Source organism: Notechis scutatus, chromosome Z, assembly GCF_049901735.1.
Source record: "Notechis scutatus isolate UNSWTSFEM ecotype Mainland chromosome Z, rNotScu1.2, whole genome shotgun sequence".
NCBI classification, from domain to species: Eukaryota; Metazoa; Chordata; class Lepidosauria; order Squamata; family Elapidae; genus Notechis; species Notechis scutatus.
In genome coordinates, this window is record NC_142025.1 from 54,881,202 (window position 1) to 54,898,552 (window position 17,351).

Here is a 17,351-nt window from a genome sequence, read left to right on the forward strand (position 1 = left end):
TTCCGCAAGTTGAAATGCCATTACTTTACTCATCATTAATTCCACTAATCTCATTTTTTCTTTAAGTATCTCTCTCACATTTTGAAGCTCCGACTTAAATTCTTTGCTTATTTCCATTTCTTTTGTCTATTAAATTATTCTTTATTTTGTTAAAAGTCAAGTTTTTCTATTATAGTCCTTATCAAGAGTCTCCGTTTGAAGCTTCCGGGGATCTTGTTACAACTAGTAATTTTCCATAGAAACACAAAAGAAGGAAGTCTTTAACCCTTAGGTGGTGCTCTTTATCACTTTCTTTTTAAAACTCTCTTATTTTTAATTCACTTTTCCATAATATTAATATTAGATTTAACCAATTCCAAATAAGTCCAGCATTTTATCCAATGCCTAATTAATGTCCAATTCTGTATGTTGTTCCAAATTTAGTCTCTAATCACAAATAACTCTATTATTTCCAGTTTTTCTTTACTTATATTTTCCTCTTATCTCACATTCGCCGCTACCACTCTTCCAAATGAGAGTTCTTTCTTTCCGTTTTTCGCGGTTGTCAAAAAGAATGTTTCAAAGTCACCACTTTCACTCTCCAGCGCAAACTTGTGTCCTGGCAGCTTCCAGTCTTCAAGGCAGCCATTAAAGACTGCCGCTTCTTGCTGTCTTCTAGGGGAGTTTACCAAGCCAGGGAGGGGAGATGCTGCTCCCCTTGACCCACCTGTTGGTCTCCCTATCTTCCCCCCACCCCTATAAGTTGGGTCAGATGGATCCAGTCCTTTAAGGACCCCTCCAACAATGTAAGCACAGATCTGAGCCACGCACAGTCGCAGTCTCTGATCTGCCGTCAACTGGAGCACCACCAGCAAACTCGACTTAATTGAGGGCCGCATCAAGCTTGTGGTTGACCTCGGGTGGTGGGGAGCATGGGGCTGGCGGATTCCATTGTCTCCAGCAGAGGAAGGCAAGACCAGGACCAGAGCCAAACTCTTATCCACCAGAGGAGCCTTGCCATTCCTCTCAGGCCATGTGGAGGACCTCCAGATGGCAGTGCAAGCTGCCTGGAGCCATGGGCAGAGGTGGGCAACTGCCCAGCCCTACCCAGCATTCCCCAAGGGGCTGCCCAGCTGCACTTATTCCTCCTTAAGGCCACTGCTGCTCTCCTTGGCCAGGTTGCTCATTGTGTATGCAGGAGGACAAAATGTGTGGACCAGAGAGAGGCCCATGTGAGGAGACCCAACTTTGTAACCAAAGCATCCTCAGTGATAGGATAGGAGACCACCAGGAGAGGTCAGGAAGAGGGGACAAGGAGATGGCAAAAAGGCAGCAGGACAGGTGATGGCCAAGTGCTAAGGCAAGACTTTCCTCAGACCCTCCCTCCCCCTCATTATAATTTCCTCCTCTCTCCCTTTTCTTCTCTTTCTCTTCATTTTCCTTTCTTTCTTCCTCCTTCCCATCTTTCCTTCTTTTTCCTTCTTGCTCTTAAAATATGAATCATACTCCAAAAATTTTTTACTTTATGACATATTCACCATAGATGATAAAAAGCCCCTTCTTTATTTTTATACTGCCAACATTCATTTGACTTATCTTTATATATTTTAGATAACTTGGCTATCTGGTGTTAAATACCAATGATATGTCATCTTATAGAAATTTTCTTTTAGATTATAATTTAATGTAAATTTTAAACCCTTCGTCCACATGTTTTCCCATTGTTCAAGCATCACATTATATCCAAAATCTTTGCCTACTGAATCATACAATGTTTTACATGTTCATTTTCCAAATTCAATTTCAATAACATTTTATAAATCTTAGCAATAGTATGTTCATCGTTGCCACATAATGAAATTTCCAATTCATTTTTAACGAAGTCAAATCCATAACATTTTTTATCCAGTTTAAATCAATCTTTCAGTTGTTGATAAGTAAACCAATGGCAAACATAACCTTCTGATTAAAGTTCTTCCCTTTGCTTTAATATTGGATCACCAGAATTGAGAGATAAAATTTTACCATGTCAACCAGTCTGGCTTTGCCACCATTTCTTTTCTAAAAAATGCTTCCTGTGGTGACACTCAAAGAGGCAGCTTCGTGGAGAGCTTTATTTTATATTTATTCCAAACTCTTAGTGTGGCATGTGTAACGAAATGGTTATTAAAATCAACATTAACTTTACTTTTATCATACCATAAGTAGCCGTGCTATCCAAACCTTAATTCATGGCCCTAATTCAAGTAACCTTTTATTCTGGAGACTCACCCATTCTTTTGTCCAGGTCAAACAGCATGCATCCAAATACAATTTCATACCTGGTAGACCCAAGCCCCTTCTATCCTTAGCATCTTGTGTAGCTTATATCTAATTCTTGGTTTTTACCCCTGCCATATGAACTAAGAAATATTCTTCTGCCATTATTTACATGGATTATTAGTTGTAGATATTGGAGTTCTTCAGCCCCTGGCAGCTGTACTAGGCCTCGGTTGTGGAACAGGAGCCAGACAGTCGGCTGCCTTATGACCAGCCTGGCCACATCGATAGCACTTTATAATCCTTATGAGCTGGGTAGGAGCAGCTTCAGCAGGTCTGGTCAGAAGCTATCTGGCCAAAGTTTTCCTAGGCGGGCCCTCAGATGGGGGTTTCTGGTGTGGGTTGATTTCCCTGTCCAGTCTAAGGGACAGGGCATACCAAACCTATAGTCTCTTTGGTATTCCTCTGATGCTGCATGCTTTCTTGACTTCTGGATCAATAGTGTTCTTAAAATAGTGCAGAAGTATTCTGTCAGGTCAGTTCATGAGGTTGCTTGTGACCCTTCTAAAGTTCCATACAAAGTTTTTTAAGGGTCGATTGCCTTGCTTCATTTCCATTATTTTATCTTCACTCTCCCTTATTCTATCAGGGTTTTCAAATCTAGCCCTGAGCAGCTCAAGCTCAACAAATGCATCGGCATCTTGTAGTTCTGGGCGTCCCCATAGTGTAATTGAGCTACCCCATCGGAAGCGTCCCCTTCTTTTATCCCATCTGTAATTGTGGAAACTAGGTCGCGATCTTTTGCGTAGTGGTTTCCAAATTGATCTATATCTGACCAGATCCGGGTAAGAAAGAAAGCAAAGTTTTCACGCCATCCGTCAAAAGTTGCTTTGAAAGCCATTTGATCTGATGGGGGGAGGAATCATCATAGTAACTGCGGGCTGAGCTGGAATGTGTTGAGCCAGCTGCAGGAAAGCCCCCTGCAGGAGTACCCTGAGGGGCAGCTGAGCTGGGATTTGATGAGCAATTGGGGCATGCTGAAGGAAGGGGTCCTGCAGGGTTGCTCCAAGGGGCGGCTGGATTGGAACCTGCTGAATAGGGGCCAATCTACTGAACTCTTCTCCACGCTGGGAAAAGCGGGGTGGCCACAGCCTGCAGCCTGTGCTGATCCCCTTGCTGAGGAGGGATTGCTGCTGCTCCTTGGGTTCAGGGTGCTCCTGAACCAGGTGGTGCAACTGGCGCTGGCATCCACTGGCATTGGACCCACCCCTGACCAGGATAGAATCCCTACCCTGGAAGAATGCTCTCCACAGGGGGTAATCTCCTTGCTGGCTGTGGAGGGGGAGGAATTGGGGGTTGTGACGTACCCAATGTTGGCTGCATCTGCTGTCCCCCACTTGCTGCTTGGCCCTGCTGTGCTGGGCCAATCCTTAGGCCACCTCTGACAGATGCCACGCTGGTTCCACTGTCAAGTCTTGGACTAGGGAAAGTGAACGTGGGCTGCGTTAGGAACCAGGTCGGCTGGAGAGGCTGTGGCTGTGAGACATAACTTTCTACTTTAAGTTGCTGGAATTGCTCTGGGATCCCTACCAATGACTGGCTTTGGGATGGAGGTAGCAGGTTCCAGTCTTGGGAGTTGTCTGATTCCAACGCCCCCTCCTCCACTTCTCCGCTCTGTCTCGTGGGCTGTCCTCAGAGGGCTGGAGTAGGAAAGGTGTTCAGGCAGCTTCTCCTCCAGTCCCATCTCTGGATTCAGCTCAGTCTGGCAGTTTCTTCATGAATCCATTTCCTTGGGCCTAGTCTTCGTCTTTCCTCTGCAGCTTCCATCGCTTGCAAAAATTCTTCAGAATGAGGGCAGGGGGTCTCAATTAGTTCTCTGGTGCCCAGTCCCATTGTCCCTTCTGTAGCTTCCTCTCTTTGTTTCATCTTCACTGAGTCTTCGTCTTTCGAGATGCTGGAGTTTGTTTAGAGATTCGGGATAATGTCAAGTGTTCCAGCAAACCTCCATTCCAACTAATAACTCCGAGACAGACATCTCTCAAAAGTTCCCTTTATTTGGATAGTAACTGGCACATCTGTGGAATCCTGAATCTGAAGTTCTGGGCTTCCTTGCAATAAGTAAAAACTACAAATCCATCCCCTATACCCATCACCACATCACATGGCCCAATCACCATCCGTCCCAAAGTAAAACTTCCTTTTCACTATGCGCAACACTACCTGACCTTGAATCAGCAAAATAATTTTATTATGTCTAACTGGATATACTCCAATGAATTCCCCCCTCCCACTTTCCCAGGCTTAATTGTGACAGCATGGGAGCATCAGATTTTAATATGGCTTCCAAAGCAGACAAATGCTGTGAATGCTGTAATATGAGCTTTTTGCCCTAACCCATCCATTAAGCCAAATAAACCACAATTTATTGTTTAATGCAATTACAAATCCAACCATTTGTAACTTGTATAAAATATTCCCTGGGTTAGCAGGGTATGAACCCAGTCATTTTTATATTACTGCCATATAAAATCCAGAGTGGAAGTATGCAGAAGAATCTGGTTTAACATACTGTATTGTACTAAGCCATAGTTGCTTGTTTTTGATTTGGTACAATGTGTAAATTGGGGCATCTTATAGCGCTAGTAGTGAACGCAGCTCATGTGTGAAGGGATATTTGTTACCATTACACATTTAGCACTGCCAGTTTCCTTACTTCTCAGTTCCTTTCAAAGTGTTTTTTTCTGCAGGATAGTGGTGGTTTTCAGATGGTATCTCTGGTGGAGTTCTCCAAGGTGACAGAGGAAGGAGTACATTTCTGTTCTCCTTATGATGGCAAGCAGATTCTGCTAACACCAGAAAAATCAATTGAAATACAGAATGCTCTTGGTAATTATTGTTTTGTCTAATAATAAGACTAGCTAAACTAATGCTTCCTTTTGCTTTATAATGGCAGTGATAGTTCCCTAATTCCATGATTGTCCATCATGACCTGTTTAGGAATTTTTTTTAAAAAAATAAAACTGCACAAAATAGTTAAGAAGCTCATAGACACTCTACTTGACTCTATTTCCATACTTAGTCCCCATTTCTTGTTTTCTTGTTAGTGAATGATTTATCCACTGTGCCCCTTTTCTGATGATCTGGTTACTGTTACCCCTGCATTGCTAGCCTCCCAATTAGACGGTTGCAATGGATCTGTGTGGGAATAAAGTTCTTGAAAGAGGTACTGAAATTATGATTTGAAACTGTTCTGTCTGGAATGTCTCATTGGGAGCACAGAGAACCTGCCTTTAACTAAGCTGTTTGGCTTCTAGTCCCTGTCATTCAGATGTTTTATTTGTTATCTATCAGTTCCTTCAAATGGCTCAAGCCCTTCCTGCTTGAGGGCACTGCTTCCCCTATATGGTATTCACGAAAGCTATATTCTGTACAGAACAGCCTTCTCTTTGTACTGTTATCATTCAGAATCAGCTATGGCAGAGGGCCAACACACTGGAATTTTCTTATCTACGCTATACATTGTTAGATTTTGCAGCAGAAATTCAAGTATAGACATAATAATCTATACTGTCTATACCTTCATATTCTATACTGTTGGGTTCAGTTTGGAAACATAACCGTTGCCACGTTAATAGATAACCAGGCAATACCTCCGAAGCCTCCATACCTACCCCACATAAGGCAATAATCACTATCCACATCATATTCACAAATGGACTAGGCCCCCACCCACCTTAACTATGTAGTTTTACACTTCAAAACTTACAACCGGTCTTTGGGGACTTACATCCACTTCTTTATCTTCTTCCGCACTCAGAGGACACAATACCTGTGTACAACAATCTATTATTTCATGTCTTAAAATAATCAACAATACAAAGAAAAATGTATTACATTCAACCCAATAATCAACAACACATCTCAAAGTTCCACAAACCTAAGCTAAACTAGACCTATCCCCACTATCTAAAAGAAATAGAAAATAAAAAGTCCAGTCCTTCCGAAGCTTGCTTCCACTGGAAACAGGAACCGGATCCACAAATCCCTGCACGCACGAATGATGTGTCCAACCTCACTCACGTCCGCACAGCAGACTCAGTAGTCAGTACTTGTAATGGTCCTTCCCAGATAGGCCTCAGCTTCCCAAAGCTCTCCACTGCTTTATCAGGACCCAGTCTCCACTTTTAAAATCATGCACTCGGAAATCAAATGATGGTTGTCAGCCTCAAGATATCTTCTACATCTTATATCTTCTGCATCCTATCTACTGCATCTTCTCTGGTGCTATGCTATGCTATTTCTTTCGGCTGTCATTAGCAACGGGGGGGGGGAGGGGGACCTTGGAGGGGAAGAGAGCTGGAGGTGTTTTGCATTCCTTTGCTGTGGGTAGCAAGGGGAGGGGGTGTATGAATTCTTGTCTTTAACTTTCCATTTCTTGACTAGCTTCTATCCCCTTTTGCGCAGCTGCGAAGTTTTATCAAAATATGTCAAGGTCAACGGACAGAGGCCTCATCACCACCTGAAGATGCCCACATGATCATATTCAGAACTTTTAATTGGAAGAGTCATTTGGACTTTGGGGGGTGGGAACAATTCTATTCCTTTGTATATGTGATCTGCGTGCCAATTCCTCAGATTCGGAATTAAAGCTGTAGCTTCCACTTTGATTTCCAGTAAAAGGATAACTTTGCTCTAATCCATGGAGTCTGAGTATTTCTTTCTTGGATCTTGAAGGGAGCACACACTGACAATGGTATTTGCGCCAAAAGTCCTTTAGACCTTAAAAGAGAAAAACACTGGGACAGTCCCTGTATATATTTTCTAAAAAAATATCTTCAAGTACAATTCTAGACATACCCACACTTCCAGTATAAGGTATTCCAAACATCATTTCATACAGTGAAATTTCAACATCTTTTCTCAAACAAGTATGCACTCACAATAGAGCTAAGAGGTAAACATTTCATCCAGGGTAATTGAATTGCTAACATCGATTTCTTTTTTGTTTTATAGTTCTCATTCTTCACCCCACCTGAGGAAAAAACCCAACAGGTCTATTGCCAATCCATTTCCAATTCTTTTCCTATACCCTTTTACCACATGAAAAGTAAAATGTGTACCTCTATCAATATAAATGCACTATCAATGCATATCTATCTATCTATCTATCTATCTATCTATTCCAATATTAACTTCACAGTCATTTGTCCATTCGCTCTCGCACACAGAAAAGCTTCCAGCCATCTAGTCAAATGATCAACAATCACCAACAGATATTTCAAAATACTCACTGCTAACATTACAGTACAAGCAACTGACATTCTTTAAAACGGCCAAATCCCTTCCTCCTGTCAGGATCATACACATAATATATACATATTCTACTCACTTGCATAACTATCATGTACATACTTCTACAAATATATTTTCTCTTCACAAAAGCCACAAATACTTGTGTTCCCCAATAAGTACCTTCATGTACCCTCTCTATTATGTCTCTCATAATAGGCTTATTAACTATCTGCAATCTCTATTAACCATTTCCAATCTACATACTCCACATCTTATAACGTCATCTGTTTCTCTTCTTCATCAATGAAACCTGGTTTTACATCCCATTCCAAAACAGGAACTAAAACCATTATCTTCTCTCATACATGCATCTATACATACATACATAAGCTTCATCTGCTAATCTATTTTCCAAAATCTCTTTGGAAAACTTCTCTTCCTACTAGCGCCAACAAATTAATACCTTCCTCTATTGGGCTATCTTCCAAATCCTCTCTCACCTTCATCTGTAAATCTAGAACTTCAATACAATCATGCATTGTTCTATCTTCCCATTCCTGTCTCTCTCCCAAAAGGAATTCAACTGAATTTAAATTCCTGTCAGTTGAAAGAAACAAATTCTCCTTTGCTTTAGCTTTAAAAATCTAACATATGTAAGCCACATATGCTTTCTGCATTAAAACACTTACTATTAAAGCACTTCCAAAAGTAAGCTTCCTACTTCCTCCCACAAACATAGCCATAGCAGCTATATACACAAAGGCCAACCATGCACTATTAAATCCATCAATTGTTAACCAAAAAAAAATCTATAAGTTTCTTCTTCCCAGCTCACACCTGAGCTAGAACAAACACACACCTCTTCCACCGCTACAAACAAATGGAAAGGTTCCTTTAACTCAGACTAACTCAACACAAGAGTTCTCGGTATAGATTATCTAACTATCCTCTCAATCCTCTCTCTGGATTGATTCTTCCATACCTAATCAAATGTCCTAAATCAGACTTCACATAATACAATTCCTTCCTTAAAACTCTTAGGCCCAATTGTCCTAAGAAATCTAACAAAGCATTTACACCTTTCTCAACATCTCTCTTCTTCTCACCTAATACCAACACATCATTCACATACTGTAACACTGTTATACCCACAGGCGGTTCAAAACCCCCAAGGACCTGCTCTACGCTTGTCCAAACAAACTAGGGCTTTCTAAGAACCCCTCTCGGTAAAACACACCATCGATACTGTCAAGTTCGATGTGTATCTGGATCAGCCCTCACTACTGGGCAAGTCCAAAAAAAATCTTTCAAATCTATCACACCAAAATACCTGTATTCATATAGAATTCCCCCTAACAATGTATAGGGATTCTGGCATAATAATCTCCAAGTGAACCAACCACTAGACATCAAAAACCATCAGGTTTCTCTACAGGTAATATAAGTATATTGTATGGTAACATCGCAGACTCAATTAGCCCATCCCTTAACAGGGTCTCTATCACTGGCTTCAAGCCACATCTCCCTTCCAGGGAAATATCACATTGCTTCCATCTCACTGGCTCAATATGACCTCCACAGGTGCAATACTCAAAATCACCTCTATTCCCTTTCACTTCCCACACTATGGGATCTATAAATCTCTTCTGTTCATCAGTCAATAAATGAACAGTACACTAATCTTCAGAAAGATAAGCACAACCTAATAAGGACAAAGCATCCCATCCTAAAAGGTTCATACCTGCTTCAGGTATATACATAACATCCAATGTTCTCTCAAAGTGTCCTCCTATTAGAGACACATTTTCAACAATAGCAACAGCAAAAGGCTCTCCCTTAACACCAGATACATCATACCTAGCCACAAGAATTCTGGCTACAGTATCTATCAGGAAAACACAACTGCTTCCTCAGTCTCACCTTTAAATTTACTAAAAACTCCGTATGAGACACAAGTATTGAAAGCCTTTGACACCACCACCCCCCAATCTTCAATTAGGGTATACAGCCTCTGCTGCATTCTCCGCTTGTCCGGGCAATTTTTCTCACAAAATGCCACAAGCAAAACACTGCTTACTTTTTTCAGCAGCTATCTCTATTCCAGGAAAGAAATTCTATTCTCTCCCTTCTCCAGACGCTTCCATCTACTTCCAGTAGATAAATATGAATATGAAATTTGTTATTATTAACTATTACAAGTCCAAGTCCATCTGACTTATCTCTGCTCTCTCTCTCTAGCTTCGTAACAGCTTTGAACACAGAAAACATAATTAACTGACAAGATTTCATGTCATCACAACTTAAAAAACTTAAAAAAAAAACTTAAAAAAAACTTTCTTGGCCTCTGTCACAAACTACAATTTCATTAACGCTTAGTATTCTGGTGTCTCTCTGAAGAAACTGACCTATCTAAAAAAAACCTCTACCCAGATTCCACTCTCGTGGCACATCAGTTTTAATACCTTGTACTAAACCACCCTGACTATTCCAGCCAGTATATCACCAGGTATTCCCTGCAGTAGACTATACTAGTAGAGTATAATATCTATATCCCTTCTGGAGTAAACAAATAACCCAAAAGATGCTACAACTCCTCAAAAGTATAAATGCTTAAACCTTCAACAAACTCCTTATTGGAACATTTTTCAAACACAGCATAGATAGCTTATAATTCCTCAAAACAGAGGAAGTAAGCAACACAACTGTAAGACTATTAGGCATTTCACACTACAAATAAAATTTCTTTGCTGTAAATTTTATAACTATTCCAAACATAAAATCCTCACAACTCTCCCTCACAAAGTTAGCTCATGTTTCAGCTCACTTCACCACACTGTGAAACAGCCCCCCCTAAATTCTCCCCTCAGCTGCATCTGAAACAGCTGGATCAAATTATAGGGAAGGAGATGAGCATAAACAGCTAACATATTCCTTAATAAAATCTCTTACTAAGAGGGGGAAAGATCCTTCCACATATTACAGATCAACATAAATCACCTGGGCATCTAACTTCTCTAACTCTTCAACACAGCATTAAAAGAGACAATGCAAATATTCAACAGTTAACTATTTAACACAGCTTTGAAGGCATTCAAACCAATACACATCTCAATACACACTCTAAATTTGAACAGTTTCAAACATAATTCAGCCATTCCAGCCATACAAAGTACGATCTGTATCACTCAGCAGGGGTTAATACTTAAATATCAGCAGCCAAAACCAGCTCTCCAAAAGGAGAAGGAACTCTGGAACATTACAAACATCTTGTTCTCGTTAAACAAAAAAAATGTCTATCTCCCCCTTAACACAAAATATGACAGGGAGAAAAGAGAACAGAAAAAAACAGTGCAGACTCACACACACACATGAAACAGAAATCATATTAGACCCCTCTAAACAATCCCAAAACAATTTAAGAAATGTTGCAACAAAGTTACTAATTAAATTCAGCTCACCTGAGCCCCGCTGCACCATACTTCGGCCGTTCCAAGCTCCTACGACCAGATTATCAGTCAAGGTTTTAAGAGCGATTTCCCCTCCCTTAGGTGGAAGTCCCAGCAACTGCCTCCACAAACCCAGTGAAGAGGTGCCATTGCAGTCCTGAAAAATCATCTGTCCAAAGGAAGAAAAAAACGCCTATCTTCTGGCTGCCAGCTTGCCAAATTTGTGTGAAGTACATAAAGATGAATCAACAGACTTCTGATAATCTGATCCATAGGATGCTTTATTAGGGAAAATACTGCAGTATGTACTCCAGAAAAAAAAAACATTTTGTAGGAGGAAGGAGACACTTCCATTTAGTGAATACAGCTTATATAGGTTTAGCAAATCACATGGTTACATAACACTTCCTGTTTCCATATACGGATGTTATACAACGTTTTCATAAAAAGTTCCAACCTCTCATAGACAAGTTTCAACATCAAATTCCAGAAGATTATAAGAAAACATCAATATCTCTTAATGTAACATTTAATGTCAGAGCACCCCAGCACATACCTCTAACTCATGCCAAGTACAGAGTGTTGCAATATTATATTATTCCTAGCAGAAAACATATTTCATAACTGTTCTGAGCTTTAAAAGTTCAAACTGCAAACACAAAATGGCTTCTTTATATTCTCAGGTGTAATAACCAAATTTTACTTATAACAGAATATAAACTAAACATTGTTAAAATTTATTCAGTCCATCCTCCATTTTCCTATTGATTGATCTTAGCTAACTTGTATTTTTTCCCCTAGGCTCTGACATTATAATGCAATTAGATGATGTGATCAGCAGCACTCTCGGTGGCCCGCGTGTGGAAGATGCCATGTTAAGGTTTGTGCTGTGTCAATCAACTCTTTGATTATATTTGATTATATCCATTCAGCATCTCCCAATCCTTGGCTTCTGTGTGGTTTGTAGACTTGGCTTTTTGGTGTAAACTTTGTCTATTACCAGGAAGCTTTGAAACATAGTGTACTTAGTGCTAGCCAATAAAATTATGTCATTTAATCATGCACGTCCCTTTCATTTTGTTTTTAAGCATATACATTTTACTGAAGTGACTTCAGAAAAAGCTCATCAGTTGCAAAATATTGGGAGACAATGTCTGGATTACTGTGGAGTCAAACAAGTTAAGAAAATAGCAATAGCACTTAGACTTATATACCACTTCACAGTGTTTTTACAGACCTCTCTAAGCAGTTTACAGAGTCAGCATTTTGCCCCCAACAGTATGGGTCCTCATTTTACCCACCTCAGAAGGATGGAAGGCTGAGTCAACCTTGAGCCTGGTGAGATTCGATCTGCCAAATTGCAGGCAGCCAACAGTCAGCAGAAGTAGCTTGCAGTACTGCATTCTTCTTTTTGAAATAATTTTTTTTTTATTTCTTTACATACATCATTGGGTGAACACTGTGGTTCCAAGTCATTTAACATTTCAATAACAAACATGACCCTAATTTCATATTCATATTATCAATTTTCTTATCTAATTTAGTATTATTGCATGTTGCCAGCTTTTATTATTCGATATTCTCATATATTGTTTTGTATCAATCTGTATATTTTAATATCTTTTTAATGTTATACATATTCTCTTAATAGTCATATTTGCAAAGTTTAACAAATTATATCATTCAAGTAATCATTCGTGTATTCATCTTAAGTTATATTATCCAATATTTATCCCCTTTTAATGTTAATTTTGCCACTGTTATATATTTAACACGTCCCTCTCTAATCTCATTTCAGTACATAGGTCATATTTTCCATCTTGTGTTCATTTAACAGGTTATACATTCTAATAACAATATGTATATTTTGTCTGTTACTACATTTTATATATATCTATATTTTCTCCCTCAAATTCCACATGACCTTCTTTCCCCCATAATTTATATTAATTTTACATATCATAATGGGATCATTAGCAAACATATCTTAAATTATAGTCTTATAATAAATAATTTCATATTTATTCCAATTAAAATATTCAGCATTGTATTTCTTCTAGTTAACAATTTACGTATCTTTGGTAATAAGTATTGGTTTCCCATTTTCCCCATTTTATCAAAATTAATCATTGTATATCTTAACTCCTATAACGCCTCAGTGTGGAATCTCTTTCCTTCCCCTCTTTAACCATTGTCTCTTGCTCTCGTAGTATTTATTAATCTTTTCTTACTTTGCCTCCCATTTTCTATCATTTTTTGATCCTTTCTCTTACTCATTCCTCTTTTTTCTGTTATATACCTCTGCTTCTCTTCCCAATTATCTGATTTTTGCCCCTGTCCTCTCAAAAACCTCTCTCTGAATTTCCCTTCTTTGTTGCTTAGATCGCAGAATTTCCTCCCCTGGGTTTATTACCTCAATCATTAACATTTTAAGTTTTATTTCCTTTTTCCCTTTCGCTTTGTATGTTGTTCCATCTGCTCTGTTTTGCTGGTTTCTTGTCTGTTTGGCTCCTCTGCCTGAACTTCTTGCTTTTCTTCTGTAGTTTGAGTCACCATTTTGGAATTTTCTTTCATATTCTGTATTTTACTGAGTAAGTCATTAATGCTTCTGTTCATCATTTCTCTTATAGTTTTTAATTCCAATGCTATTTCTCTGCATTTTTTGCTCATTTTTATTGCTTGTTTTATTTTTCTATCCAATTATCCAGCAACTTTATTTAAACCAACAATTTCCCCCCTTCTGTCAGTTCAATATCCACCAGACTTTGTAACCCAAAGTCCATCAATCTATTTCTTTTCACATGTCCAAATCCCAGGGGAAATCTTCATATATTCCTCCACTGATTTAAATTCAATATTCCAATTTGCTGGCGTCTTTTAACAATACAGTTCCTTTTATTTTCCTTTAATTTCAACTTTAAATATGTCAGTGTCAGCCTTCAGGATCTTCTACTATTGCTTTGCATCTTTTGGCTGCCATAAGTAACGGGGGGAGGAGGGGGTAAAGTCTGGAAAGCGAGCTGGAGGTGTTACATTCTAGTGTTGTATAAAATGAGGAGGGGGGAGTATAAATTCCTGCTTACGTTTCTATTTCTCGCTTAGCTTTCTTTTCTCTGCGCAGCTGCAAACCTTTATCAAAATATGCCAAAGTCAACGGACAGAGGCCTCATCACCACCTGAAGATGTCCACATGATGTCCACATTCACAACTTTTAATTGGAAGACTCATTTGAACTATTGGGGGTGGGAACATTTCCATCACTTTGTATATGTGATTTGCACGCCTAATTTCTCAGATTCAGAATTCTATGGTTGCTACGACTTCATATTCAGTAAAAGATATCTTTTCTCTAATCTAAGGAGTCTAAGTATTTCTTTCTTGAATTTTGAATGGAGCACCACCTGACAGTCAGGTTGTCGGGATCTACAGGATTTTTCTTTTAACAGCAGGTGGCGATCTTATATCAGCTTCCACTTTCCACCTTTTTAAATGTTTCTTTGACCTTTTGTCACATTTATCAATATTTTCAATTGTTAGTTATATTCTTTTTCCACAGTCAATTACAGCATTTTAAGTAATGCTTATCCACCATTAACCCTGTACAATCACCAATTCCAATTTTGTAGATTCTTTTTTGTAAAAGATTATTTAAGTTATTTCCTTTCCATTTAAATTTTAAAGATTAAGTTCTTTGTTTTTCCCAAGTTGTTTCCCTGTATTTTTCTCACATTAACAATCGCCGCCAAATTAAAGATAGTTCTGAGCCCTTTTCTGAATCTTCTTTTTCAGGGTTATGATTAAATAAAAGAATTCTTCTCACCCAGTTCCATACTGTCACTGTCTCCACTCCTGCACTCTTCTTAGATTGAAGCTGTCTCCGACTGTGTGGTGGCCATTTAGTCGCCCTTCACGACGTGGCTTGAAGAGCAAAAGCCTCGGGGGTCTACAGAGGAGTTGCATTTTCCCCTGAAACCTCACCAGGCGCCTCTTCCTTGCTTCACCACTCTTCCTTTCAGAGCCCACAAACATGCAGAAGCCAGCGCAGGGAGCAGAGAGCTCCATTATCCTGCTGCTGGAGTCGCCACAATGTCACTTCCTTTCTCCTGCAGTACTGCATTCTAACCACTGCGCCACTGCAATTCATCATGCAGTACATGGCTTTAGGAATTTTTTCAAGCCTCTTGGTTGGCAGTAGCCATAAGAAAAACCTGTATTTTCTCCTGAGAGCCGTTCGGATCATCCAGTGTGTGGGAGGTGCTCCAGTCTGCGTCGTTGTAGGCTGAGCTTAATTACTGAGGAACGCTCCGCCCTCCGTCACGTGGCTCCCTTGCGTTCCCCAGTTTGCGCTCAGCCTACGTGAGATTAGGCTGTGTAATTCTTCTCTCTCTCTGGCCGATTCAAGCTATTAACTTTCAGGTTTGATTTTTGATTTAAAAGGGACAATCCTTCCTTCCTTAGCCTGCTCGTATAGGAGATACAAGGGGAGCACGTTTTCTTCGCCCCCTGGGGTTGTAGAACGGGTGGCTTTAGCGCTCGGCGCCAATCCCCCCAATTCGGACGTTTCCCTGCCATTCTTTTCGCCGCGATCGCAGCTGGCTTGTTTAAACGCGCCAGATAGCGCTGCTGGCATTCCCCCACCGCTAACGCCGCTTACAGCAAGTAGGGGAACAGCTTTAACTACCTTCTCTCGGCATTCCAGGTGCCAGAGAGGTCCCTACTCAGCCCTGAGCAGCCCGTAATTGCAGGAGCGTGGGCGGCCGCCTTTTTGGGCACCGCCGCGCGTCGGGCGCCATTCTTGAGGCCTCGTTGTGCTGCGAAGTGACTGATTTTACATACAGGCCCTCAGCCAGAGGACCGATTGATTAATCTGTGAATTTGGACAATATTGTTGGCCTTCCGCAGCTGGCTCAGGGCAGAATTTAGCAGCCTATCCCTCCCGGTTGTTGTCTGGGAGCTCCAGCTGCCAGAGGCCTCATTACAGCCTCAGGCGTTCTAATTCGAAACATTGGTGTCAGTTAGCAGAAGAATCATAGAATAATAATAATTATAATATTATTTTAATAATACTAATAATATTAACAATAATAATAATAATAATATCAGTAATAATAGTAATAATAGTAGTAACAGTAATAATATTACTATTGATCTCAACTGTATAACTGCATCTTGCAGGTCTAGATTCATATATATATGTATATACATACACATATATAGACTTATTGTGAATTCCTACAGCACCCACTGGAGGCCAAGCCTTGGGGTGCACAGAACCTTAATAATTAGACCAACTGCTATATTATAGAATTTATACATCTAAATTCCAAAAGGGGGGTGTGGACCAGCTGAAAGGACACCCGGCCTTTGTTGTAGGTCGAACCCTTGGCGAGCCAACCGCCCTTAAAATTGTATTGTAGTCCTTTCTCTATAATGGCAGATGACAACTTCAACAAAGCGCCCTTCTTTGAAGGCCAAATCTAAATCCTATCACCTGCGCAAACAGGCTAAGGAAGCCCCTAAGGAAGCCCCTAAGGAGACCTCCAAGGCTTCTCAGAGAGACGCCCTACGACATCATAGGGCTCTAGAGAAGGAATTTGACAGGCGATCTAGAGAGGCACAAGCAGTTCTTCCAACCCTCCTGCCCTCAGCTCCTTCTACCTCCTCCCCCCCTCCTCCAGTTTGTTCTCCCTCTCCAGGCACAGCCCATCCCAGGGACAACAGGTTCCCGGTCCATCGACCAGACGGACTCCTGAAGCTACATTCACGCCCACGGCCGCTGGCCTGCGCCCAGAGGAGGCTGTCACACCAGAGATTTCCTGCACACGTGCAGGCTTGGATGGAATGGGCCATTCGCCAGGGGATAGCAGAGGGCCTTCAGCAGAGGGTCAGGTCCGGTCCCCCCTCATTGGCGTCCGAACTCGATCCGCCATCTGTCAGGTCCTCGCCCAGATCGGATCCCTTTCATGGTCAGGTACCTTTACAAGGGGGCAGCCCTCTTCCAGAAAGAGATCTGGAGGAGGCCATGGAAGATCAGTTTGGGGTGGAGGAGGAATTGGAATGGGGGTCTATGCACCAAGAGGAGCTCCTATCGGAGGTAGACCCCATGGAGGGGGACATGTCCGAGGACGAGGGCCTTACCCCGGACCAACCCACTGTTACGGGACTGTTCAAACCACACATGTTCAAGTCGCTGTTATTCAAAGCCAGGATTATTTCTGGCCTGTCCGTGCAGCCCTCCTTGACTCTCTCCTCCCCGGCAGAAGGCCAGGAGGATGTCATTTTTAGACAGCCCGTGGTGGAGGCGGTGGTAATCCCGGCCCCACCCTTATTTCACGACCTGGTCTCTAACCAGCTGAATTCCACTAGGGCCCCCC

At 40.9% G+C, this 17,351-nt stretch overlaps 1 protein-coding gene and 1 long non-coding RNA gene across 4 annotated transcripts in view; one reads left to right on the forward strand and one right to left on the reverse strand.

Moving 5' to 3' along the window:
- QTRT1 (queuine tRNA-ribosyltransferase catalytic subunit 1) overlaps nucleotides 1-17,351 on the forward strand; it is a 51,931-nt gene that overhangs the window by 17,757 nt on the left and 16,823 nt on the right. For all 3 annotated transcript variants that reach the window (XM_087947041.1, XM_087947040.1, XM_026688809.2), the window contains 2 exons: nucleotides 4,986-5,124; nucleotides 11,778-11,856. In XM_087947041.1, the coding sequence (XP_087803167.1) occupies nucleotides 4,986-5,124; nucleotides 11,778-11,856 (218 nt within the window). The remainder of the gene's footprint in view (nucleotides 1-4,985; nucleotides 5,125-11,777; nucleotides 11,857-17,351) is intronic.
- LOC148128872 (uncharacterized) lies at nucleotides 4,275-11,151 on the reverse strand. The gene is made up of 2 exons (XR_015745928.1): nucleotides 10,989-11,151; nucleotides 4,275-7,017 (listed from the first exon to the last, which is right to left on the reverse strand). It is a non-coding gene; the product is annotated as an uncharacterized LOC148128872 (long non-coding RNA).